General features: G+C 41.5%; 1 protein-coding gene across 2 annotated transcripts in view; it reads left to right on the forward strand.

The window, feature by feature from the left end:
- The first annotated feature begins 11,137 nt into the window (after positions 1–11,137).
- Positions 11,138–26,136, forward strand: part of TBCE (tubulin folding cofactor E) — a 59,317-nt gene continuing 44,318 nt past the window's right edge. The window contains exons 1-2 of one of the 2 annotated variants that reach the window (XM_037037335.1): positions 11,138–11,222; positions 22,432–22,562. In XM_037037335.1, coding sequence (XP_036893230.1) covers positions 22,463–22,562 — 100 coding nt within the window. In that variant the 5' untranslated portion in view covers positions 11,138–11,222; positions 22,432–22,462. Of the gene's footprint in view, positions 11,223–13,337; positions 13,376–22,431; positions 22,563–26,136 lie in introns of those variants that run through there. The other variant, XM_037037336.1, reaches the window with a different exon arrangement.

Genomic DNA, 26,136 nt, shown 5'->3' on the forward strand with positions numbered 1-26,136 from the left:
AAAATCTTTTTAAAAATTTAAAAAAAAAAAAAAAGCCCTGGCTGGTGTAGCTCAGTGGCAAACCACACAGGCCTGCGAACCACACTATCACAGTTCGATTCCCAGTCAGGGCACATGCCTGGGTTGCAGGCCAATTCCCAGCAGGGGACTCATGAGAGGCAACCATACATTGATATTTCTCTCCTTCTCTCCTTCCCTTCCCCTCTAAAGATAAATAAATAAAAATTTTAAAAGATAAAATTAAATTTAAAAAAAGAATTCAGCTTCCAGTAATTTTTATCTAGATCCTTCTTAACTATACTATATGGGCATTTCCCAATTCATCTACCCCAGGTCCAAACCAGTGACTTGGGACAAGTCTCTGTAACTAGCTGGCCCAAAGATAATAGGAAGTCCTCCTCTTCCTAAATGCAGCTGCTGAGAATATCAGTCTCCCCCCACCCCGAAATTCCCTTGCTGAGGTGGTCCATGAAGGCTGGCAGTGACAACCAGTGAGTGGTCTGGTTCTTACCCACTTCCTTTTTTCTTTCTCCCTACCAGGAGAATGCTGCCCTTGAACCAAGGAGTCTCCTTTTACATGTTAGCCCAAGTTCTTTTTTCTTTCTAGAGAAACTGGTGCCCCAAAACTGATTAATATCTGGGTACAGAAATGTCTTTCCATTTGGGAAGGGAAAAAAGTACATGCATGCAGAAGTACTTTAAGAAGGAGCCTTTAAACCTTTTTTGTATTTTCTCATTTTTAGTAGTAAAAATCGCAAAAGAGCTGTTTGCTCACTTCAAATCCAAATCAGGGAGAAATGCTCTCTGCCTTCCTGCCCACTACCCCCCAGGAAGGCAGTTGCTGCTTCAATGGAAAGAGACCCAACTGCAGGCATCTTTAATCTTTCTGATGAAAGGAAAGAAAGTGTTAACCTGAGAGACTAGTGCCTGACTGAAAAGTAGCCAAAGGCTACACTATCAGGCACTACTTAGCTTTATAGTGCCTTAACCCTGCCTATCCTGTCTCATTTCCAGACATGCCCCTGGAGCCATCTGTAGCCAAGAGGTATGGGAGAAAAAAAGACCTTGATTCCTGTATTAGAAGTGTTACTGACATCCCCAAAGGAAAGTTCGTATTTCTCAGAAACACTGCTATTTGCTTCATTGATTCTGTAGTATGTTAGATGTAATCACCAGTACATGTATGAGAAATTCTCACCAAAAGCACTCAACCTAAGTCATCCTTGCCAGGGTTGTGGGTTCAGTCCCTTGTCAGGGCACATACCAGAATCAAACAAGTGCATAAAAAATCGGAACAACAGATTGTCCCTTCTCTCTCCCTAAAATCAATCACAAAATAAATCATTTTGAAAAGTTGGCCACTGCTTTTACTAACTTTAAATATAATTTGAATCTGCCATTTTAATCGATACAAGGAAAACTTAAAATCATGGAAATTTTAAGTGTCCCATGGCAACACTACAGGGATTTCAATTTTGTGTTTAAGGAACCAAAACAAGAAGAAAGCACCATCATTACTCAGAAAGATCTAGTGCTAACTCTATAGACCAATTAAAATATATACCTTCAAGGTGAAGATTGTGTAAGTTGATTATTCCTTACCTAGTTAAACTAATTTTGTCCTGTACTATTCGTGATTCTTTTGTCATTTTCATCTTTGTCAGGTTCAAAAATGTTTGACTTAGAATTGGGGACTTAACAGTCATTTTATCTATTAAATGATCAAAAATACATTCTTTACACTTGAACTATAGTTGCATTTGTTAATAAAGAAGAAAACCAAACCATGAGTAGTTTAAATTGAATAAAGTGTATTAATCTATCTATTTAGGTTTGAGGTACAGTGATTTTTTTCTTCATAAATATCTTGTGGTAACACAACAATTGAATTTTTTTCACTTAGAAGACATGTAACTTGAAAACATTTATTTTCACAATTTCTAGTCTGTGAAGCTTTCGGAAAAAAATATTTTATTCATTTGTCCAAATAAACAGAATGAAGGCTGGCTATGGTGCCATAAATTATTCTCTGACCTCAGCATGACTTTAACTCCACCAGCTCCCCTTGGTTTTCCTCTGTCAACTGCCTAACTTGACTCCCTTCCCTTCCTCACCTGTGCCCCACAGTCCTTCACTTCAAGGAACCTTTCAAGAACTTTTTCAGGTCACTTACCTCTTTTTCTTAGGCCCCTCTCATTCCACCAATTTTCAATCCCAGATGAAATTTCAACCAATTTTCAACCAGACATTCTTTGCTTCTGCGGTGTTGCTGCGTGTTACTGAGGAACATTGCACGTTAACAGACGTGTATTATAATAACATGCTAAACAGTTTCCCTCCTATTATCTCTTCCCATTTTAATCTGCTTCACCCTCTGGCCAAAGCTGTCTGTCCAAAGCACAAATCTGATTGATATTCTCATGTTTTAAATTCTCTTGTGTTTGAATCCCCAGTACTGCCACCTGTAAGTTCCTTGGTATAATATATACGGCTTCCCAAAATCGGATCGCTAACCTTCCTTCACTAATTATATTTTATATATTTCCTACCAGTGCTTTCCCCACACACCGTATACTCTGTTGTAAAGCAGTGTTGGCATTATTGAGACAGTCTATCTATTGGTTTAATTCATTTTCTTGGTGCTATGTGCTTGAACTTTTGCTAAGCTTTGGAGATACAAGAGTGATCAGCACTGTCCCTTAACCTCATATAGCCAATTATTTTTATTTATTTATTTATCTTTAGAGGGGAAGAGAAGGAGAGAGGGAGAGAAATATCAATGTACGGTTGCCTCTTGTGTGTCCCCTGCTGGGAACTGGTCTGCAACCCAGGCATGTGCCCTGACCAGGAATCAAACCGCGATCCTTTGGTTTGCAGGCCCAGGCTCAATCCACTGAGCTACGCCAGCCAGGGCCTCATATAGCCAATTATTAAACAGCACTGTAGAGCTGGAATGGGGGCCCCTAATTGCTTGTTTATTTGTCTTTCTCTCCCATTAGATTGGCAACTCTTGAAGACAAGGACTGTCACTTATCCACCCTTGCATTCCCAGTAGCACTTAATATTTATAAATAAATATACCTACTTGAAACTAATATCCCACCTCTGAAGCATTTCATTAAATATAAAGTGTGAAAAGATACCATAAACTGCAAATGTTATCTTTTTTAAAAGTTTCATTGATTTATTTTTAGTGAGAGGGGAAGGAAGGGAGGGAGAAAGGGAGAGAAGCATCGATGTGTGTTGTGAGAGAAACACCAGCAACCCAGGCCCATGCCCTGACTGGGAACTGAACCAGCAACTCTTGGCAGGAACACTCAAACAACTGAACTACATCCCTCGGGGCTCAAACATTATATCCCTAAAGGCTCCTCAGCTATTACGTTAATGTGGTTCTTCTACCTGCAATTCTTTTTCTAATGATTTTTATTCTTTCTGAAAGCATTCTCTTCTTTTTAAATTTTTATTTATTTATTTATTCTGGGGAAGGGAATTGGGGCAGGGGGCGGGGGAGGCGGGGAAGAAAGGGAGAGAAACACTGATAGGCTGCCTCTTGCATGCCCCCAACCAGGGAACTGTCCTGCAACCCAGGCATGCACCCCAGCCAACCCGGAATCCAAGCAGAGACCCTTGGATTCTCAGGCCGATATTCAGTCCACTGAGCCACACTAGTCAGGGCTGAAAGCATTCTTTTAAACTCTTTCACTCTCTTTTTTGTTTATGATTACCATTATTCCAAAAGCCTGGCCTCAAATTCTAGTCCTGTATCTAACTGCCTCTTTGCCTGAAAAATAACATAATTAAAACTAGTTTTTCCCTGGCTGGGTGGCTAAGTATGTTGGAGCATCCTCCCTTACACCGAAATGCTGCGGGGTCAATTTCCAGTCAGGGCACATACCTAGGTTGCAGGTTCAATCACTGCACAGGAGGGACATGTACGGGAGGCAACCAATGGATGCCCCTTTCACATCCATATTTCTCTCTCTCCATCTTCCTTCCCCTTTCTCTAAAATCAATAAACATATCTTTGAGTGAGGATTAAAAAAACAATAATTTAATAAACCCCTCCAACCTTCATTAAAAAAATAAAAATAAAACTAGCATATACCTTTTTTCCTGTCCCTCTACCAACCTAAATAATGGAATGAAATCACGTTTACCCCAACTTTTTCTTGTTTAAAGATTTTACCTATTTTCTTTTGGAGGGAATGGGAGTGAGAAAGAGAGGGAGAGAGGACTTCCGCCAAGATGGAGGTGTAGGTGGAAACACTGTGCCTTCTCCCACAACCAAGTTTGAATACAACAAAGGTTTAGTAAACAAAGACGCAGCCAAAGAACAGAAAACTTCCCCCTACTATTCTTGCCCTCCCCCCTATCTATTTTCTACCTACTGTCTATGCTATTTTCTGTCCCTTCTTCCCACTTCTCCTCCTCCCACTCCCCTGTTGCTAACCCTCCATGTGATCTTCATCTCTATGGTTCTACTCCTGATCTAGCTGTCCTCTTAGTTTGCTTTTGTTTTAGGTGTGGTTGTTGATAACTGTGAGTTTGCTATCCTTTCACTGTTCATATTTTTCATCTTCTTTTTCTTAGATAAGTCCTTTTAACATTTCATATAAAAAGGGCTTGGTGATGATGAACTCCTTGAACTTGACCTTATCTGAGAAGCACTTTATCTGCCCTTCCATTCTAAATAAAAGCTTTGCTGGATAGAGCAATCTTGGATGTAGGTCTTTGGATTTCATGACTTGGAATACTTCTTTCCAGCCCCTTCTTGCCTTCAAGGTCTCTTTTGAGAAATCTGCTGACAGTCTGATGGGAACTCCTTTGTAGCTGACTGTCCCCTTATCTCTTGCTGCTTCTAGGATTCTCTCCTTCATTTTAATCTTGGCTAATGTAATTATGATGTGCCTTGGTGTGTTCCTTCTTGGGTCCAACTTCTTTGGGACTCTCTGAGCTTCCTGGATTTCCTGGAAGTCTATTTCCTTTGCCAGACTGAGGAAGTTCTCCTTTATTATTTGTTCAAATAAGTTTTCCACTCGTGGCTGTTCCTCTTCCCCTTCTGATACCCCTATAATTCGGATGTTGGAACGTTTAAAGATGTCCTGGAGATTCCTAAGTCTCTCCTCATTTTTTTGAATTCTTGTTTCTTTATTCTTTTCTAGTTGGATGTTTCGTTTTTCCTTCTGGTCCACTCCCTTAATTTGAGTCCCAGTTTCCTTTCCATCACTATTGGTTTCCTGTGCATTTCCCTTCATTTCAATCAGTTTAGCCTTCATATGTTCCTTTAATTTGTGACTAAAATCCACCAGTTCTGTGAGCATCCTGATCACCAGTATTTTGAACTGTGCGTCTGAGAGGTTTGCTATTTCTTTTTCACTTAGAGTTATTGGCTCTGGGGCTTTGAGTTCTTGAGCCATATTTTGGACTGTTTGTGCCTGTTACATATGAGGAGCGGAGCCCTAGGTGTTCACTAGGGCGGGGCACCTCAGTTGCTGGGTTGTGACGCTGTATGTGGGGGCCGTGTCAAAGGAAATCAACGGTGGTCCCCTCTGCCTCCTCCCGCCGCCGGGGCCACGTGGTCCATCTCACTGCTCACTCCTTTGCTGGTTTATCTGCACGGGTGAATGCACAACTGTGGTCAGCCTGCCTTGCACCCTCACTGGGTCCATGATGCTACCCTGGCTGCCTGTGTGCCTGGGTTGCCTGGGTCGGGGGATCCTTCCTGCCTGACCCTGCTCCACTGCTGGCTCTGCCCCTCTTACTGGTCCTGGTTGAATGGTTCATTGTTGTAGGACTTCCGTATAGTTCAGTTTTCTGTTCTTTGGCTGCGTCTTTGTTTACTAAACTTTTGTTGTATTCAAACTTGGTTGTGGGAGAAGGCACAGTGTTTCCACCTATGCCTCCATCTTGGCGGAAGTCCAAATTAATCTTAATATTTGCTTTCATGCCTCTGTTGAAAACTCATTTCTGTATACAGACTTTCGCTTCACAGTCCAAGCTATCTATAATCTGCGTCCCACCTCCCCCATCCCTTTCCTTCACCTAAGCCTGCCTACTTCGTTCTCACCTAAAGACATACACGCTCCCACCTTGTGTCCTTACTAATATGCTTGTTCCCCTGCCACCCATTAAATTTGCCCTGTCTCTAAGTCTAATCAAGTTGCCTTCCTTGCTGAAGACTTTGTTCTCAAATCAAAATGTCTTTACAATAAATTGTCATAGTGATGATGGAACTGGAAAAAACAAACCATTCCTTCTACCTAGATAGAAAATGAGTAAAACATAGCCTTTAGTAAAGTAGTTAGTAGAGACCTTACAAAACAAAGCTTTAATATGGCTGTTAGTTAACTAAGGTAAAAACAGCCATTAAAAAGCATACGACTGACTTAGTCAAGGGTATTTTTATTCCTCCCAGCAGACTCATTGTTCTCTGATTGGTGCTGACTCCATTCTAAGGCAGCTGGAAAACGTTTCTCTAATAGGGATTTAAAACAGTGTTTCTAAACTTGACTAATATACCATCCATTTCCTTTAAAAGAAAAACAATTATCCTGGACTTCAACGGGTGACCTAGGTTATTTTATTATACTGTTACTTAAGTTTATAAAATAAAATGAGGCATAAACTCCTACAGGGGGACACCCTTGTTGTTTATTGGCCATTCTCCCATCCTAATTCTCCCTATTCACTCTAAGATTTTATTTATTTGTTTTTAGACAGAGGGGGAGGGAGAGAAACATCAATGTGTGGTTGCCTCTCTTGCACCCCCAACTGGGGATCTGGCCTGTATCCCAGGCATGTACCCTGATTGGGAATCAAACCGACAACCCTTTGGTTCTTAGGCCAGCACTCAATCTGCTGAGCCACACCAGCCAGGGCAAAGGGAGATTCTTGAGTGCAGAAATTACTGGAGTCCATTCATCTGGCAGCAGACTCTGACCAAATGGCTAACTAGTACTTGCTGGGTTTTGTTTTTGTTTTTTCCTGGTCCTTGTTCTGTCTTGGTTCTTTGCCCAGCCCTTGACTCTGGTGCCCCCTCTGGGAAATCAGGGTAGTAAGAGAAACTTTCACTGTATACCCATTTATTACTTTAAAAACACTTTTTAAAATTTATTGATTTTAGAGAAAGAGAGAAAGGGAAGGAGAAAAGGGAAGAGAAGGAAACATTGATTTGTTCTTTCAATTATTTCTAAATTCATTGGTTGATTCTTGTATGTACCCTGACCAGGGATGGAAGCTGTGGTATATCAAGATGATGCTCTAACCAACTGAACAACCCAGCCAGGGCTACCCATTTATTACTATTTACTTTTGAAGCATAAGAATAAATATATTATCTATTCAAATATTGAAAAGTTAAATAGTCATAACAATAAAATAAAGCCCCAGTAAACAAGAGCGTGGATTAGCCACGTTAACCTTCACAAGCAGCATGCCAACAGGAAAAGCTGCACATGAGAAGGTGCTGCAAGTTCATGAGAAGAAGGCTGGAGGCAACTTGACATGATAAACCTCGAGCATGGTGAAGCTTCCAGTGAAAGGCTGACTCAGCCTAGTGATGGGGCTGGAAGATTGTAAAATGTTACAGTGAGAAAATTAGCTTTTGATGGCATATAAACCTTTTCTGGATGTCCTCGTGAACAATTATTCATATCCTCAACTCCGATGGTGTCCAGCTAGACATTATGAAATTAAATACATCTGAAATCAAGCGGGCCTCACTGACCTTGATCTTCTTTTAAGTTACTCCACAAAGGTAAAGGGCTTTTATACTAAAATAGGTGTCCGGTCCCAATAACACAAATCGAGAAAGTAGATGTAGTCACTGATAGAGTCAGTAGCACAAGAGCAGTAGGCAAGGACAGATGCCAGCGAGGCAGCAGTCACAGGAACATGACACCCAGGGAAGAAGAAAAGGCCAGCTAATTGAAAAGAGAGGGGCCCTGAATCTGTAACCTATGGACTTCTGTGGGGTCCATGAATGAGCTTCAAAAGATTAATTGACTCCCCGCAATTATATGCAAATTTTGCATTATGTAGACTGCTTTCACCAGATTTCCAAAGTGATTTGTAACTCCCTGCCCCAAAAAGAGAAATTTCCCTGAATATGACAATTAGAAAAGGTCTTTTTTGAAGAATCATTTACCTATGCTCCTTCAACTTCCTGCCTCTTCAACTCACTTCATGCAGTCTGGTTTCAGAATCCGCCATTCTACCAAAACTGCTCTTGTCAAAGACACTGACATTTCTTACAAAATCTAGTGAGTAGTTCTCTCTTATCTTATTGGACTTCTTAACCTTCCTACTTTAAGTTAGTACCTTCCTACTTCCTTTGTTGCACCTAGCACAATCGGAAATTATTTTATACCATCTGTCCCATGTTTAGGATACAAATTGGTCCAGGACAGGAACATCGTATCTCTTTTTCACTGCCAGATCTCCAGTGCCCTGAAATAGTGTCTGATGCAGAGCTGGACTCACTAAATATGAATTATACTGAATGCATGAATGGTGAGACTACAAGTGGACTGCATTGTAAATATCTGACATTTTTAAGTTTCAGCCTTCTCCTACAATGTTTTAAATATGTTTTTCCAACAAACAGGGGTACTTACTCTATCAATTTATGTTGTAAAGAAATCAAGGGCTATGGGGATTGGGAGACCACCTTGGTGATTTGAAGTCACAGATGACATTTGAGAAGTAATTCTGGAAGCACAGGAGGAAGAGAGAAGCCAGAAAGCCAAGCTGAAGAGGATTAAAGTGAGAGGGAGGTGAGGAAGGAGAGACAGGGTGGAGCAGAGAAAGCACTTCTGGGAGATAACAGGGTTGACCCAGTGGTGTGCAGGATCAACAAGGACTGAAGGCAGACAGGGTCATTTTTTCACTCTGGGCAAAATGGGGTAAATATTGTCACAATTTAGTGGAGAGAAGAAAGTATTTTTTAAAAACATTTTATTTATTTATTTTAGAGAGATGGGGAAGGGAGGGAGAAAGAGAGGGAGCGAAACATCAATGTATGATTGCCTCTGGCACACCCCATACTGGGGATAGGGCCTACAACCCAGGCATGTGCCCTGACTGGGAACCAAACCGGCGATGCTTTGGTTCACAGGCCTGTGCTCAGTCCACTGAGCTACACCAGTCAGGGCCAAGAGAAGAAAGTATTTTACAATTAAAAGGAAGATTCATGTTTTCTGTAACTGTTGTGAGGCTGGTCTGAACCTGGTGGATACCAATAATTTTTTAAAAACTGAGGTCATTCTCTGATGAAAGGTAATCTAAAAATTTTATTTTTATTATTTTTAAAATTGTATTGTTTTTCAAAGTACAGTGGTTTGCATNCCTACAACCCAGGCATGTGCCCTGACTGGGAACCAAACCGGCAATGCTTTGGTTCGCAGGCCTGTGCTCAATCCACTGAGCTACACCAGTCAGGGCCAAGAGAAGAAAGTATTTTACAATTAAAAGGAAGATTCATGTTTTCTGTAACTGTTGTGAGGCTGGTCTGAACCTGGTGGATACCAATAATTTTTTAAAAACTGAGGTCATTCTCTGATGAAAGGTAATCTAAAAATTTTATTTTTATTATTTTTAAAATTGTATTGTTTTTCAAAGTACAGTGGTTTGCATCCCCCACACCCCAGCCATCCCCACCTTCCTCCACTGATTCCACTCCCCTTGGTTTTTTCCATGTGTCCTTTATAGTTGTTCCTGAAAACCCTCCCCACTTCCCCCAATATCCCCTCCCACTTCCCCTCTGGTTACTGTCAGATTGTTCTGGCAATTTAAAAGCTTTATAAAGTTAAAAAGCCCACAGCTCATTTCAGGACACAGATGAATACTGGTAAATAATGTACCCTTATTCGGCTTCAGTTTTCTCCTAAGATGGAACCAAAGGTGTCTAACCTTAATTTTACAGGAGGCTTGGCCAAAATAAACAGTAATAAAACCCATCTGATAAAACCCCTCAGAGACAAACCTATAGTCTAACAAAGTTAGGTTTACTAACTTGCTGAAATAAGGGAGCCACACACCAGAGGAACTGAGGAGTCAAAAAAAAAAAAGCCGGGGAAAGCACAGGATTCAGAGGAATGTAGGTAAGAATCAAGCAGGCTCCAGCTTGTGCTATGAAACAGGCTCCAAGGTCTTGTATGTTGACAACCATAAAGTTAAAATAACTGTGGGATATGACATCTGAAAACCCCTTATGTGAAGCTCTACGTGTGGATTGAAAAAGCGTCAGAATGATCCCTATGGCTCAGTCTCTACTGAGGAGCAGGGTGTTCCCATCCTTGCTGATAGGATTTCACACAACAGCTTCTCTAAGGGAACAAGGGTTTTCCGTCTACATCAGGGGTGTCGAACTCATTTTCACCAGGGACCACATCAACCATGCGGTTGCCTTCAGAGGGCGAAATGTAATTTCAACTCCTTACCAGTTAAAGAGTAGTTACATTTATACGGTCCTAAAATTATTTTGGCCCTTTGAAGGCAACAGCAAGGCTTACGTGGCTGCAGGTGAAAATGAGCTTGACATCCCTGGTCTATATTCTCTCACTAAACAACAAAAGCAGTTTTTACATATTCATAATGGGCGTCTGCATGTTGAAATTCTGGTCACCTTTAACAAAATTCATCAGGAAAGCCACTTCCCTGGTATTACTCAGTGTCCTTTGGTTGGGTTAATAATGGCTTCTTTCATGTACACTGACAATAACAACACTATAGTCATTTGTGTGCTTTGCTCATGCACGCGACCCCACTGCTAAACATTTACCTAAGCGTCATCTCATTTGATCCTGACAAGAAGCCATTGAGATATTCACATATGAGAAACCGACACTGAGCCATTAACATGATTGCGGCATTTGCTTTTTCCATTATTGCACTTAGCTGAACTTCACACAGGACTTGCAACTCGAACCAGGGAACGGGAATGCGCTCGATCTGCGGGTTGTTCCTTTCTGGGTGCTCCACGCCCCGGGAAATTGCTCCCGAAGCAAAGGGACAGCTGGGTGGCTGGGTCAGGGTGGGCTGGAGGAACCTCTGGCTATAATCCTTTCAAAACTCCAGGGCCCGTCACTCACCGCTGGGGCGGGACATCCTGTCCTCTAAACAACACTTCCGGCAAAGAGCCGGAAGCTGTGCTGTGGCACCGGGTGTGCGAGGGGCCGCCGCCCGGGCCCTACCGGACCCACCCAGCGTGCTGTGGACAGGTGAGCGTAGCTGGGGCTTGGGAGCCGAGGGGACAAACGTTCCTGGTGGTCTGTGGCCAACGGTCACCTTGCAGCGCTGTTAGTCTTTCTGCTCCTTGAAGTAGTTTAGAAAGTTCCCATGTTGCCGGAGCTGGGCTTTGCCTGCTCCCTGCGGCTTTGGCTAGATGCTCAGGCTCTGAGGATGAGTGCACGTTTGTGTTTTGTAATTGTGTGGTCGCGCGCGTGCGGGCTTGTGTACAGTCAAGGCCGCGGTGCGCGTGCGGGCGGCACTGTGCGCGTGCGGGCCGGACATGCCGGGTCCCGGGTGGGGCCCAGCAGAATGGACCGCAGTGCCTGCTCCGAAAAATCCTACTAGCTTGTTAATTTGGAAGAGGAAAAATTGGTACCGGTGATCGGCGGCTTGGTGTCGTGTTAGAGAAATAGCCTTGTCCTTTCAAGTAATTTAACATTTGTGGTGGAGGGGAACTAATGCTAAGTGGGTGGAGACCATTTAAAAAATTTACCTAATCCTTACTACCATCTGGGGACTGTCTTAAGTTGTGGGTGGACCCAGGTGAGAGTGTGACATCCCTATCCGCCCCCTCCCCCCCACCAAAGCCTCAGTATTTTTGGGAAGACAGAGTTTACAAATGTCAAACTGTTAGAGAAAGACAGTAGGTAGAGATGAGGAGAGCAGACTTTCCTTTTGTCTGACGTTAATTAATTAGTATAACTGTGGCAACTGGCACTTGAGGTTTGTCTCTACTTTTTTCATGTTTTTAGTTTTAACCTCTTTGTGTGCTTTTGTAAGCAGCATATCGCTATTTGTTTGTTTTTTAATCCTAGTTGACAATCTCTGCCTTTTGACTGGCACATTTATTGTACTTACATTTATTGCCACTGCTGAGATTATTTGTTCTGGCCAGAACCTTTGGAGTCATCCTTGACTCAGCTCTTCCGTGCGTTGTGTGTAATCTATTAGCACACCCTTTGGACTCCGCCTCCAAAATCTATCCAGGCTCCCAAAGCCTTCTCACCACCTTCACTTGTCAAAGTTATAGCCATTTCTCACCTGGTTGCACAGTAGCCACGTAACTGGTCTGGTTTTTCTTTTTTCAGTCTGTTTGTATCACAACATCTAGAGTGATCCTCCTCTTAAAAAAATCAAGATTATCTACTAATTTTCAAAAAATCTTCCAAGACTATCCATTTCGCTCAGACCTCTAAGCCAGGTCTTTAGAGTGGTCCCCAAGGTCCTTTACAGTGCAGTCCTGCTTTACCTCTGATTTCCCCTCTTGTATACTCCCCTTTGTTCTACTATATGGGCTCCTCAGGCACATCCCAGCCTCAGGATATTTGCACTTGCCATTCCTTTGCCTGGAAAGCTCTTCCCTAATATGTCCACATGGTTCACTCCCTTACCTCCCTCATGTTTTTTGAATACCTTCTCAGTGAGGCTGTCCCAGATGTATCCTTCACTTACATCCCCATTGCACTCATTGTCCTTGTGCTTGTCATCTTAGGACATTCCATATGATAGAATCATTTATCTGGTTACTATGTTTCCTCTTCTAGGATGGAAGCTTCATGCTGGCAGGTGTTTTTTGTGTGTTTTGTTTACTGCTGCATCCTTAGAGCCTAAAACAGCATTTTGCTTGCAGTAGTCTCTTTATAACAAAGGGATTTGGACTTTTTCTACCATCCTATACTTTGTACTTTATTTGCTGTCTTTAAGTCTCCTTTCTTGCCTTTTTAAAAAAAAAAACTCAAGCTCTTCTTTTCTCTTTTCCTTTTTACCCTTATACTTGTTTGGAAGATACATTACTCTCTCTATATTCTGTCTCAGTGGTTAGCCTTTGAACTTTAATTTTACTGTGCATATGCAGTTGAATCCAATGTAATTTTAATAGAATCTTAAATTATTTTTATAAAATGTAAATGTTCAACAATAAAACTTGTAGTTGTTACTGTTTCTGGTGGTTTGATTTTTTAAAAATTTTAGTTTATTAAAGTCATTTTATTATATATATATTTAGTCTCACCCAAGGACCTTTTTTTTTTCATTGCTTTTAGAGAGAGAGGAGGGGGAGAGAGAGGAGCATTGTTGTGAGAGAGAAACATGGATAGGTTGCCTCCCGTGTGCTTCCTGACTGGGAATCAAACCTGCAACCTAGGTATGTGCCCTAACCAAGAATTGAACCCGCAACCTTTCAGTGTATGGGACAATGTTCCAACCAACTGAGCCACACTGGCCAGGGCAATTTATCATATATTTCAATGGAATATTTATTGTATCTTTAGTACTTCAAGTTTTTTTTTAAAAAATCTTTATGATAGTTTCCTTACCTTAGCATTTTGCTGGGAAGTGTGCAAGAGAGTCCATAGAAAATAAGTGTGAAATGAATGTTACTCAAAAAGTATGTAGGGACTACCAGAAAGGGGAAACATCATAATTTGCCAGTTATTAGGAGTAGTTGGAAAGAATTTGTGGAGGAGAGATTTGGGAAGATTTGGTGGTATTTGAAAGTATTTAGGGAAAGGGCACAAACTTAGTGTTTTTTATTTAATTTTATTAGTTCTCTTTCATATAGTTTTGCCATAAAATTTGTGTTGTAGATTGAAGTCACTGGTGTTTGAGAGAGAAGACATGTCTACGGCTTCTTTGGAAATGCCCAACGCTTTTTGGAGGAGCTACTTAAAATTCAATATGTGAGGACAAAGGGGTGGTGAGGATCAGACAGCTTAGACACAGGCTCTGACATGGGGTATGAAGGGCGTGGAGGGCCAGCAGGCCTTTCTGTTTAGTGACACAAGCCAGTTACTAAAAGACAAGTACTCTGATTCCCCTTAGTGAGGTATCTAGAGTAGTCAAGTTCACAGAAACAGAAGGTCGGGACTGGAGACAAAGGGATATGGGGAATTCTTTAATGAGCGTGGAGCTTCAGTTTTGTGAGATGAAAATGGTTTTAGTAATTTGGTTCACAACAGAGAGTTTGCAGCTGATACCACTCAACTGTATACTTAAAAATGGTAAGATGATGAATTTTATGTGTGTTTTACCACAATTAAAGCTTTTTAAAAAGGAGGACTTCTGGCCAAGATGGAGGCGTAGGTAGATACACTGTGCCCCCTTGAGCAACCAAAAGGACAACAAATTAAAAACAAAAAACAACCAGAACTGACAGAAAACTGAACTGTATGGAAGTTCGACAACCAAGGAGTTAAGACACACTCATCCAGACAAATAGGAGGGTCGGAGAGGACTCACGGCAAGGCTGCGGCTGGCGGACCCAGTTTGGAAGCGGATAGTGGAGCAGAGTGTGCAAGGCTACAGCTGGCCAGCAAGGCAGCAGTGGGCTGACCTGGTGAGGTGGCAGATTTTGGATTGGGCAGTCCCACATTCATGCGCAGAGAAACCAGGTGAAACTGGGGAGTGAGACAGCGCCTAACCCAGGGCCCCAGCTTGGGGAAATAAACCCTTAAACTACTGATTGAAAACACCTGTGGGGGTTGAGGCAGCCCCAACCTCACAGCAGAGTTGGTTGGAGAGACCCACAGGGGCCTAGAACGTACACAAGCCAACTCACTGGGAATCAGCATCAGAAGGGCCCAATTTGCTTGTGGGAAGCGGGGGAAGTGACTGGAATTTGGCAGAGAGCAGAGCAGGTGCCATTGTTCCCTCTCAGACCCCTCCCCACAGACAGCATCACAACCCACAATCTGGGTTGCCCCGCCCAGATGAAAACTTAAGGCTCTGCCCCTCACTGTGTAACAGGTGCAGCAAGAAAAAAAAATAGCCCAAACGAAAGAACAGATGAGAGCTCCAGAAAAAATACAACTAAGCAATGAAGAGATAGCCAACCTATCAGATGCACAGTTCAAAACACTGGTAGTCAGGATGCTCACGGAACTGGTGGATTTTAGCCACAAATTAGAGGAACAAATGAAGGCTAAACTAATTGAAATGAAGGGAAATGCACAGGAAACCAATAGGGATGGAAAGGAAACTGAGACTCAAATCAAGGGAGTGGACCAGAAGGAAGAAAAAAATGACCAAACAGAAAAGAAAGAGAAAACAATAATTCAAAGAAATGAGAGGCTGAGTAACCTCCAGGACGTCTTGAAACATTCCAACATCCAAATTATAGGGGTACCAGGAGAAGAGGAAGAGCAGCAAGTGAAAAAGTTATTTGAACAAATAATAAAGGAAAACGTCCCCAATCTGACAAAGGAAATAAACTTCCAGGAAGTTCAGGAAGCTCAGCGAGCCCCAAAGAAGTTGGACCCAAGAAGGAGCACACATTATAATTACATTATGCAAGATTAAAATTAAGGAGAGAATCCTAGAAGCAGCAAGAGAAAAGGAGATGGTTACCTACAAAGGAGTTCCCATCAGACTGTCAGTGGATTTCTCAAAAGAGACCTTATAGGCAAGAAGGGGCTGGAAAGAAGTATTCCAAGTCATGAAAAACAAGGACCTACATCCAAGATTGCTCTGGTCAGCAAAGCTTTCATTTAGAATGCAAGGACAGATAAAGTGCTTCTCAGATAAGGTAAAGTTCAAGGAGTTCATCATCACCAAGCCTTTATTATATGAACTGTTAAAGGGATTTATCTAAGAAAAAGAAGATAAAAAGTATGAAGAGTAAAATGACAGCAAACTCGCAGTTATTAACAACCATACCTAAAACAAAAACAGAAGCAAACTAAGTAAACAACTAGAACAGGAACAGAATCACCAAAATGGAGATCATATGGAGGGTTAACAATAGGGGAGGGGGAAAAGGTACAGAGATTAAGTAGCATAGACAGTAGGTAGAAAATAGGGAGACGGTAAGAATAGTATAGGAAATGTAGAAGCCAAAGAACTTATATGTACAACCCATGGACATGAACTAAGTAGGGGAAATGTGGGTGGGATGGGGTGTGCAGGGCAGAGGGGAGTGAAGAGGGGAAATGAGACAACTGTAATAGCATAATCAATAAAATATATTTAAAATTTGTTTTAAAGGGTAGCACATGGGTTTGTTAAAAATTGGTTTAAAGAAGGCCCCTGCTGGGTAGTTTGGTTTGTAGGAGTGTCATCCCAATATGCCACAGTTGTTGGTTCAGTCCCCTGTCCGGGCACATACAAGAATGACCCAGTGAATGAGTAAATAAGTGGAACGACAAACTGATACTCTTCTCTTTCTCCTCCTCCCTCTCCCCCCTTTGTTCTCCCTCCCCCTCCTTCCCCTCTTCCTCTCTCAAAAATCAATGAAATAAAAATAAATAATATAAAATAAAATTAGGTTAAATACTTGGAGATTGTTACCTTTTGGGTGGTAGTTTAAAACTAAATATTTTGCCCATACATTTTTAAAGGCATTCCCGCATTTAGTCTCCTGACATGAACTTCCAATCAGTGAAACCCTCTTTTGTTTCCCTACCTGCAAAGTTCTCTCTCTGCTGCCCATTCCTAACAGCTTAACCAGGGCACGGATTCTGCTTGGAGCCTTTCCTCGCTCTTTTTTTTTTTTCTTCAAGTACAGTTTACATTGAGTATTGTTCTGTATTAGTTTCAGATGTGCGGCATAGTGGTTAGACAATCATGTACTTTACAGAGTGAAACCCCCGCTATCGGGTACTCACCTGGCCCCATACATAGTTATCACGATACTAACTGGAGTCCCTATGCCTTCCTTCACTCTCGCCATGCATGCTTCTCTTCCATCACTGAATTCGATCCTTGCATTCCTAATTTTGGATCTTAGTTTTGCACATCTCCTAGTTAGACGAAGTTCGTGGGTGTCCATCCTGCTGCCTGAGGGGCACATGGAGCTGAGAATGGCTGTGAATGTGGCCCAACACAAAATTGTAAATTTACTTAAAATATTATGAGATATTTTTGTGATTACGTGTTGCAATGTATTTGATGTGTGGTCCAAGACCACAGTACGGCACGGAGATGCAAAAAGGTTGGACCCCATGGCTATAAGAGCATGTGTTTTGCTTCCTTATACTCTTACGACAGAAAGGTTAATGAATCTCAGGACTAACAGCTGTTTAGTGCCTGAGCCAGGATTACTGCCTAGAGCTTCTAAATCTCAGCTGCGTTTCCATTGAGGTTGTACTTTCTACTTGATAGGTGTTGGGGTGTTAAGGATGTGTCAGACCTCACCAATTATTCTGGTACAACTTTGAATAAATATCAGGAAAGATTTAAGAAAATACATTTAGAAAGATAATAAAACCCATATTGAAAAATCTTTTCTTTTTTTTACTAAGAACTTACCACTTTTTTATTTTTAATATATTTTATTATGCCATTACAGCTCTATTCCCCCCTTCATTCCCCTGCACACCCCCTCTCCCACCATTCCCCCCTTTAGTTTATGACCACGTGTCTCAAGTTCTTTAGATTCTATATTTCCCCCACTATTCTTGCCCTCCCTCCTATCTAATTTCTACCTACCGTCTATGCTACTTATTCTCTGTGCCTTCTCCCCCCTTCTCCTCCTCCCACTCCCCTGTTGCTAACCGTCCATGTGATCTTCATCTCTATGGTTCTACTCCTGATCTAGCTGTCCTCTTAGTTTGCTTGTGTTTTAGGTGTGGTTGTTAATAACTGTGAGTTTGCTGTCCTTTCACTGTGCATATTTTTTATCTTCTTTTTCTTAGATAAGTCCCTTTAACATTTCATATAATAAGGGCTTGGTGATGATGAACTCCTTGAATTTGATCTTATCTGAGAAGCACTTTATCTTTCCTTCCATTCTAAATGAAAGCTTTGCTGGATAGAGCAATCTTGGTTGTAGGTCTTTGGATTTCATGACTTGGAATACTTCTTTCCAGCCCCTTCTTGTCTGTAAGGTCTCTTTCGAGAAATCCACTGACAGTCTGATCCACTTCTTTGTAGGTGACTGTCCCCTTATCTCTTGCTGCTTCTAGAATTCTCTCCTTCATTTTAATCTTGGCTAATGTAATTATGATGTGCCTTAATGTGTTCCTACTTGGGTCCAACTTCTTTGGGACTCTGAGCTTCCTGGATTTCCTGGAAGTCTATTTCCTTTGCCACATTGGCAAAGTTCTCCTTTATTATTTGTTCAGATAAGTTTTCCACTTGTTGCTCTTCCTCTTCCCCTTCTGGTACCCCTATAATTTGGATGTTGGAATGTTTTAAGACGTCCTGGAGGTTACTCAGCCTCTCCTCATTTTTTTGAATTCTTGTTTCCTCTTTCTTTTCTGTTTGGTCATTTTTTTCTTCCTTCTGGTCCACTCCCTTGATTTGAGTCTCAGTTTCCTTTCCATCACTATTGGTTTCCTGTGCATTTCCCTTCATTTCAATTAGTTTAGCCTTCATTTGTTCCTTTAATTTGTGACTAAAATCTACCAGTCCGTGAGCATCCTGATCACCAGTGTTTTGAACTGTGCATCTGATAGGTTGCTATTTCTTTTTCACTTAGAGTTATTGGCTCTGGGGCTTTGAGTTCTTGAGCCATATGTTGGTCTGTTTGTGCCTGTTATGTACAAAGGGGCGGAGCCCTAGGTGTTTACCAGGGCCGGGCAACTCAGTTGCTGGGTTGTGATGATGTGTGTGAGGGCGGGGTCCAAGAGGGGCAATGGTGTCTCCTCTGCTGCTGGGACCTGCACGATCTGTCTCACTGCTCGCTCTTTTGCCTGGTTTATCTGCACGTGAATGTGTGACCGTGGTCAGCCTGCCTCCTCGTGCCCTCACTGAGTCTCCCCTTGCTACCTCACACTTGGGATCCGCCCATGGGTGCCTGCGCACCTGCGTCTGGGGATCTTTCCTGCCGGACCTTGCTCCACTGCTGGCTCCACCCGTCTTACCAGTCTGGCTGAATGGTTCATTGTTGTTGAACTTCCATATAGTTCAATTTTCTGTGTTTTGGCTGTATTTTTGTTTACTAAAACTTTGTTGTCTTTAAACTTGGTTGTGGGAGAAGGCACAGCGTTTCCACCTATGCCTCCATCTTGGCGGAAGTCCAGAAAAATCTTTTCTAATATTAATGAACAAACTGCCAGTATTTTTACCTTTTCTCCTTTGCATCAGGCATCTGTTTGGATTTCTTGGCTAAAGGAAGAGGGAAGTGTGGTCATTGATGTTGGAATCCATTCCTACTGTGGACAGTAGGCTTCCTGTGATTAACTTCCCCATATCAGCTAATGTTCTTCTGAACTTGTAATACATTTCTTTGGATTTATGGAACGTTTTCCTCTTATATAAGTATACAATCTTATAACCTTAATGGCTACATTTACTGTTTACAATACGTTGAGCATTCGTGCATATAATAACATTTAATTCAATAGCCCTGTGAAATAGGTCCTAGTATTATCAATATTTTACAAATGAGGAAACAGACACAGGTTAAATTATCCAGTGTACCTTTGCTAGCATGTAGCTGGAGAGGTAGCATTTCCATCCAGCAGACTAGCTGCATGTAATGACTATCAAACATTAAATGGGAGCAAATATGACCTAAAATCTTGTTTATTTTTTCAGAGTTCTTTCAGTTGCAAGGGAAAGAAACTTAGCTCAAATCGATATAAGCAAAAGAAGTAATTTAGGGCCCTGGCTGGTGTGGCTCAGTGGATTGAGTGCCGGCCTACAAACTCAAGGGTCTCTGGTTCGATTCCCAGTCAAGACAGATGCCTGGGTTGCAGGCCAGGTTTCCAGTAGGGAATGCGTGAGAGGCAACCACACATTGATGTTTCTCTCCCTCTCTCCTTCCTTTCCTCTCTAAAAAATAAATAAAATCTTAAAAAGGTATGGAAAATGAAAGTATTTTGTAAAGTGTTATAATTTCATTTCAGTACCTTTGTTATTGGTACTGGAGACTCATCACCAAATTCTTCTTATATCCTCTAGTTTATTAAATTGGTTCTTTATTTTTTTAAGATTTTATTTATCCTTAGAGGGGAAGGGAAAGAGAGAAGGAGAGAAATATCAATGCATGGTTGCCTCTCGTGAGTCCCCCGCTGGGAACTGGCCTGCAACCCAGGCATGTGCCCTGACTGGGAATCGAACCGTGGTTGTTTGGTTCCCAGGCCTGCGCTCAGTCCACTGAGCTACACCAGCCAAGGCTGGTTCTTTATTTTTTTTAATTTAAAACATTTTTTAAATTTATTGATTTGAGAAAGAGATAGAGAGGAAGGAAGAGAGAAAAACATCAATTTCTTATATGTACCCTGACCAGGGATTATCAAGGTGATGCTTTAACCAAATGAGCTACCCAGCCAGGGCTTATTTGGTTCTTTAAGATAAAGATTGTGTTAGCAATCTGATGAAGTATGTGTACTCCTTAATGTTTTATTTTATTTCATTTTTTGTTTTATTTATTTTTTCATTGCTTTTAGAGAGAAAGAGGCATGGAGATAGAGAAACATGGATCAGCTGCCTCCTGCATGCGCCCTGACTGAGAACCAAACCTGCAGCCCAGGCATGTGCCCTGACTGGGGATTGAACCAGCAACTCTTCAGTTTATGGGACAGTGCTCCAACCAACTGAGCCACACTGGCCAGGGCCTTAGTGTTATTAAATACAGAAAATACATAGTATTTCAAATGAAATTAGTCATATGAAATAAAGTTATCAAAATACTTTAAAAATTATAATAGAGCCTGTGGCTGGTGTGGCTCAGTGGATTGAATGCCAACCTGTGAACTGAAAGGTCACCTGCAGTTACTGATCGGGGCACACTCCTGGGTTGCGGGCCAGGTCCCCAGTTGCAGGCATGTGAGAGGCAACCAGTTGAGGTTTCTCTCACACATCAATGTTTCTCTCCCTGTCTTTCTCCCTCCCTTCCCCTCTCTAAAAATAAGTAAATAAAAATCTTTAAAAATTGTAATAGAATAATGTGTGTTTGTTAATATAATAAATGACAACATGTAGTTTCAGGTCTAATAAAGATTGTAACTGAAATAGCAATTAATGTAAAGCATGATGTGAGATCTGTGATAGCTGTGAAGTGATATAAAGTATTTGTGTCTGGATCAGGAATCAAACCCACAACTTTTTGTTACCAGATGACACTCCAACCATCTGAGCCACACTGGTCAGGGCCATAATCTCTCTTAAAAAAGTATTAACAGTTTTAGAAAATTAGAATCCAGCCATAGCCGGCATAGTTCAGTGGATTGAGCGTGGGATGCGAACCAAAGGGTCACAGGTTTGAATCCCACTCAGGGCACATGCCTGGGTTGCAGGCCAAGTCCCTAGTAGGGCCATGTGAGAGGCAACCACACACTGATGTTTCCCTCCCTTTCTTTCTCTCTCCCTTCCCCTCTCTAAAAGTAAATAAGTAATAAAATCTTAAAAAAAAATTAGAATCCATCCTGGCTGGATTCTAGCCAAGTTGATTAGACTATCATCACCATATGCCAAGGTTGCGGGTTCCATCCCTGGCCAAGGCACGCACAAGAAATCAGTCAATGAATAAGTAAGTGGGACAGTAGATCAATGTTTCCCTTCTCTTTCCTTTCCTGTCTCCCTGAAAATCAATAAATGAAAAGTTTTTAAAAATTAGAATCCAAATAAAGTTTATACATTACAATTGGTCAACGCCTCTCAAGTTTTTTTTACTCTCTTTGATCTCACTCTCTCTGCTGCTTTTTCTCTAGCATTTCATTTGCTGAAAAAAATGGACTTGTTTGCCCTGGAGAGTTTTCCGTCGTCTGGGCTTCCACTGCTTTCCTGTGAAGTGGGGCTTGGGCCTAGTTATCCCTCCTAGACGGCAACTGCTGTTCTCTCAGGCTCCTTTGGAGGCCTTCTCTTTATTTTTAGGCTTCTGTATTTTTATTGGTTTAATCTTTTATTTATCATTCATCATAGGTTGTTTCTCCTGTCCGTGGGGTTGTCTTTTCCCCCTTCCCGAGGCGAGGAGAGTGTCACATCCCCCGTTTCCTTTCCTGTTTCTCCATCACTTCATCCCCTTCACCTCTCTCCTCTTCCCACCCATCCAGTAAGTGACAGTATAGACAAGTCATGTGATGTGCGCTAACTGGAGTTAAACAGGATTTTAAAAATACATTAGATTTTCAAAATACAGTTAGATAGTAAAGTCAAATTACCAGCATATGGTATGTAAAACTACTAGGTTCTCTTCACCAAAATGTGAAGACTAAGTTGTTCAGGAGCACTGACCTCATGAGTATCTACATGAAGTTTGCAAAAATTTTCAAGAAGAGTTTTAGTGAGTTCTTGTCAATGTTGTACTTTTCTTTCTAGATCTCCTATTGTGGATTCTGGCGCTGTTATCATGAATGACACTTTGACATCAGAGGTCATTGGTCGAAGAGTTGAAGTCAATGGAGAACGGGCCACGGTGCTTTTCTATGGCCCTGTCCCTCCAGTGGCAGGTGATGTATGGTGTCATGTGTGCACATGTATGTTGTTTTTATTTTGTGGGGTTTTTTGTGCAGGCTTTTCAAGGCTGCTGTACTATACCAATTTTGAGGAAAGTAACAACCAATTCATAGATGCCTACACTAGACAAGTTTATTTGGTGACAACATCCTGTGGTAGCTCTGGTTTTTTTAATTATGTACTTTAATTATTTAGTATTGCTATTTCATATTAATTCGGCCTTAAAAATATCTTCTGAGTAAACTTTAAACAACAACAAAAAAATCTTGAATTATCATAATCCTAAACTGAAAAGCTAAGTAATTTTTGATATCTTTTGTCATTAAGCTATGTGTGTGTATATGTATTTAGTGTAGTTTAAATTATTACAAGTATAATTTTGTGTTACCTTTTCTTATTTGGTGTATATTTATCTGTGTTTCTACAATATTATTGCACTTGTGATTTTTAAATTGAGATATAATTGACATGCAGCGTAATACTGTAGTTTCAGGTGTATAACAGACTTGATACTTGTATGTACTATGAAATGATCACAATAAGTCAAGTCAACATCCTTCACCCTACGTTGTTACAGTTTTTTTTTAAGATTTATTTATTTATTTATTGACAGAGAGGAAGGGAAGGAGGGATGGAGAGAAGTATCAATGTATGGTTGCCTCTCGTGAGTCCCCTGCTGGGAACTAGCTTGTAACCCAGGCATGTGCCCTGACTGGGAATCGAACCCCGATTGTGTGGTTCGCAGGCCTGCGCTCAATCCACTGAGCTACACCAGCCAGGGCCTCGTTGTTATAGTTTTTTTTCTTGTGGTGAGAACTTTTGAGATCTGGTTGGCTACTTTCAAATGTACAGCACAGCATTCTTAACTGTAGTCGCCACGCTGTGCACTGCATCCCCAGGACTTGCTTTATAACTGGAAGTTTGTGCCTTTTGGCTCCCTTCTTGCATTTTGCCTACCCCCCATGCTGTGCCTCTGGCAGCCACCGGTCTGTTCTCGGTATCGAGTGTCCCTGTTTTTGAAGATTCCAACTATAAGTGAATTATCTGGTATTTGACTTGTTTCACTTAGTCTAATGCCTTCAAAGTCTATCTGTGTTGTAAGTGGCAAGAGAGCTTTCCTTTTTATAACGGAATGATACTACACTGTGTGTCACGTGCGTTTTATCCACTCATCTATTGGTGAATACCTCAGTCACTTCCATGTTTTGGCGATTGTAAATAATGCTGCAGTGCATGGGCTGCGTGCCTTTTCACAGTAATATTTTTGCTTCCTGTGGATAAATATTCAGAAGTGGAATTCTGGATCCTATGGGAGTTCTAGTTTTTATTTTTTGAGGAACCTCCGTACTGTTTTCCATAGTGGCTGTTTCAGTGTACATTCCTACCTACAGTGCAGAAGCCTTTTTCTCTGTCTCCTCACCAGCAAGTTATTTCTTTTTGACATTAGCCGTTCTAACAGGTATGAGGCGATCCCTCATTGTGGTTTTTTAAAATACGTATTTTTACCATTTGTTTTTTTATTTTTTTACTGATTTTTTTTTTAGAGAGAGAGGAAGGGAGGGAAAGAGAGAAAAAAAACATCGATTGGTTGTTCCCCTTATTTATGCATTTGTTGGTTGATTCTTGCGTGTGCCCTGACTGGGGATGGAACCCACAAGCTTGGCGTTTTGGGTAGCAGGACAACGCTGCAACCAACTGGGCTACCCTGCCAGGACCTCACTGTGGTTTTGATTGGCATTTCCTTGCTGATGAGTGATGTTGAACATCTTTTCATGTACCTGTTGACCATATGAATATCTTCTTGTCTGTTTAAATCCTCTGTCCACATTCTTTAATCAGATTGTTTGGAGTTTTTTGTATTGATTTGAGTTCTTTATATATTTCAGATATTAACTCCTTGTCAGATATATGACTTGCAAGTATTTTCTCCCCTTCAGTAGTCTGCCTTTCATTTTGTGGATGGTTTTACTTATAATTTCTAGCTTTATACTTTGTAAGAAACAGTGTGTAGCGCTTTATATGTCTTAGTCCATAAGTGTTTGAATATCTTCTATATATTAGGAAATGGCCTGAATTGGTGCAGGGAGATTCAGCGACAAACTTAGACCAGAGGGTCTCAAAGCGAGGTCCCTGAGCAGTCAGCATCACTTGTTACTTGTCGGAAATGCAAATTCTCAGGCCTCACTCCAGAGCCACTGAACCAGCAACTCTGGAGGTGGGGCCCAGCAGGCTGTTTTAAGAAGCCCTTCGGGGTTGCTGACACTCTCTGAGGTTCGAGAACCACTGAACTAGGTGATTGTGGGCCCTGCCTTCATGGACCTAAGGTTACTGTGGGGTCTCTGCGCAGACCCTCTGGGCCACTCTGGAGCCAGCATGGCCCTCAGTCTTTCCTCGTTGTACAGATACTTACTTAATATGGAGAGGGCGTTTTTCCTTGTGTGACTGGCATTATTGGTAAATTGAAAAAGAAGGTAGCATTTAACTTTAAAGTCAGCCAGTCAGCACCCATGATTACTGATTAGGCAGTCACTGTGTGCCCGGTGCTCTCACATGCTGTCAGCTTTGAACAGTACAGACAACTCTGAATTAGAGATGCTCTTGGTCTCATTGTTTTATAGATGAGACCGAGACTCAGCTCTCAACACTTTCATACAGCAGAGCTGGGATGTGAATCTGTGCTTCAGAATTTGCACACTTTCTGCCCTATTGCTTCGCAAAAATATGAATATTTTTTAATATTTTATTTATTTTAAATTGGATTAGTTTTTTTAAAGATTGTATTTATTTATCTTTAGAGAGGAAGGGAAGGAGAGAAGGAGAGAAATATCAATGTATGGTTGCCTCTCATGAGTCCCCTGCTGGGAACTGGCCTGCAAACCAGGCATGTGCCCTGACTGGGCATTGAACCTCAACCTTTTGGTTTGCAGCCTGTGCTCAATCCACTGAGCTGTACCAGCCAGGGCATTTTTCTTATTTTTGTCTGTTAATTTGGTAGTTGTGTATTGTTGTCATTTAACGGTTACACTAGCGGTGGAAACATGGACCTTGGATGTACAGAAGTCTGTAGCTCACCTCTCCCTGGACTCACGCAGAGACTTGAGGACACTTGGACTCTGACTCCACTCATCCACTTCCTAACTTGTGTGTTAGGTATTTTACTCTATGTGTATTTGAAGCCCAAAGAACTGATGTTACAGTGTCGGTGTCCATTTAGATTTCACGTATCTTTGCCTTTTTGTTGTCCTTTGTTACTCTGTATCCCCAGGCTTCCATCAGGGTTAGTGATCTTTTTCCTTGAAGATTAACCCTATCTTTTTTTTCCTCCTGAAATTGCCTTTAGGTTATCTTCATTTTTTAAAAAATTGAAATTTTGGTCGCATAGATATAAAACTTAAAATTTGTCATTGTAGCCATTTTTAAATAGAGATAGTTTTAGATTCACAGCAAAACTGAATGGAAGATGCAGTAATTTGTTACATACCTCCTGTCCCCACACGTGCATAGCCTCCCCCGTGATCACGTTGGGTTGCCTTTTTGTCATCGAGTGTTAGGATTTTGTTTCTTTAT

This window comes from Sturnira hondurensis, unplaced genomic scaffold (genome assembly GCF_014824575.4).
Source record: "Sturnira hondurensis isolate 20B ecotype Veracruz unplaced genomic scaffold, ASM1482457v3 Scaffold0022977, whole genome shotgun sequence".
Taxonomy (NCBI): domain Eukaryota; kingdom Metazoa; phylum Chordata; class Mammalia; order Chiroptera; family Phyllostomidae; genus Sturnira; species Sturnira hondurensis.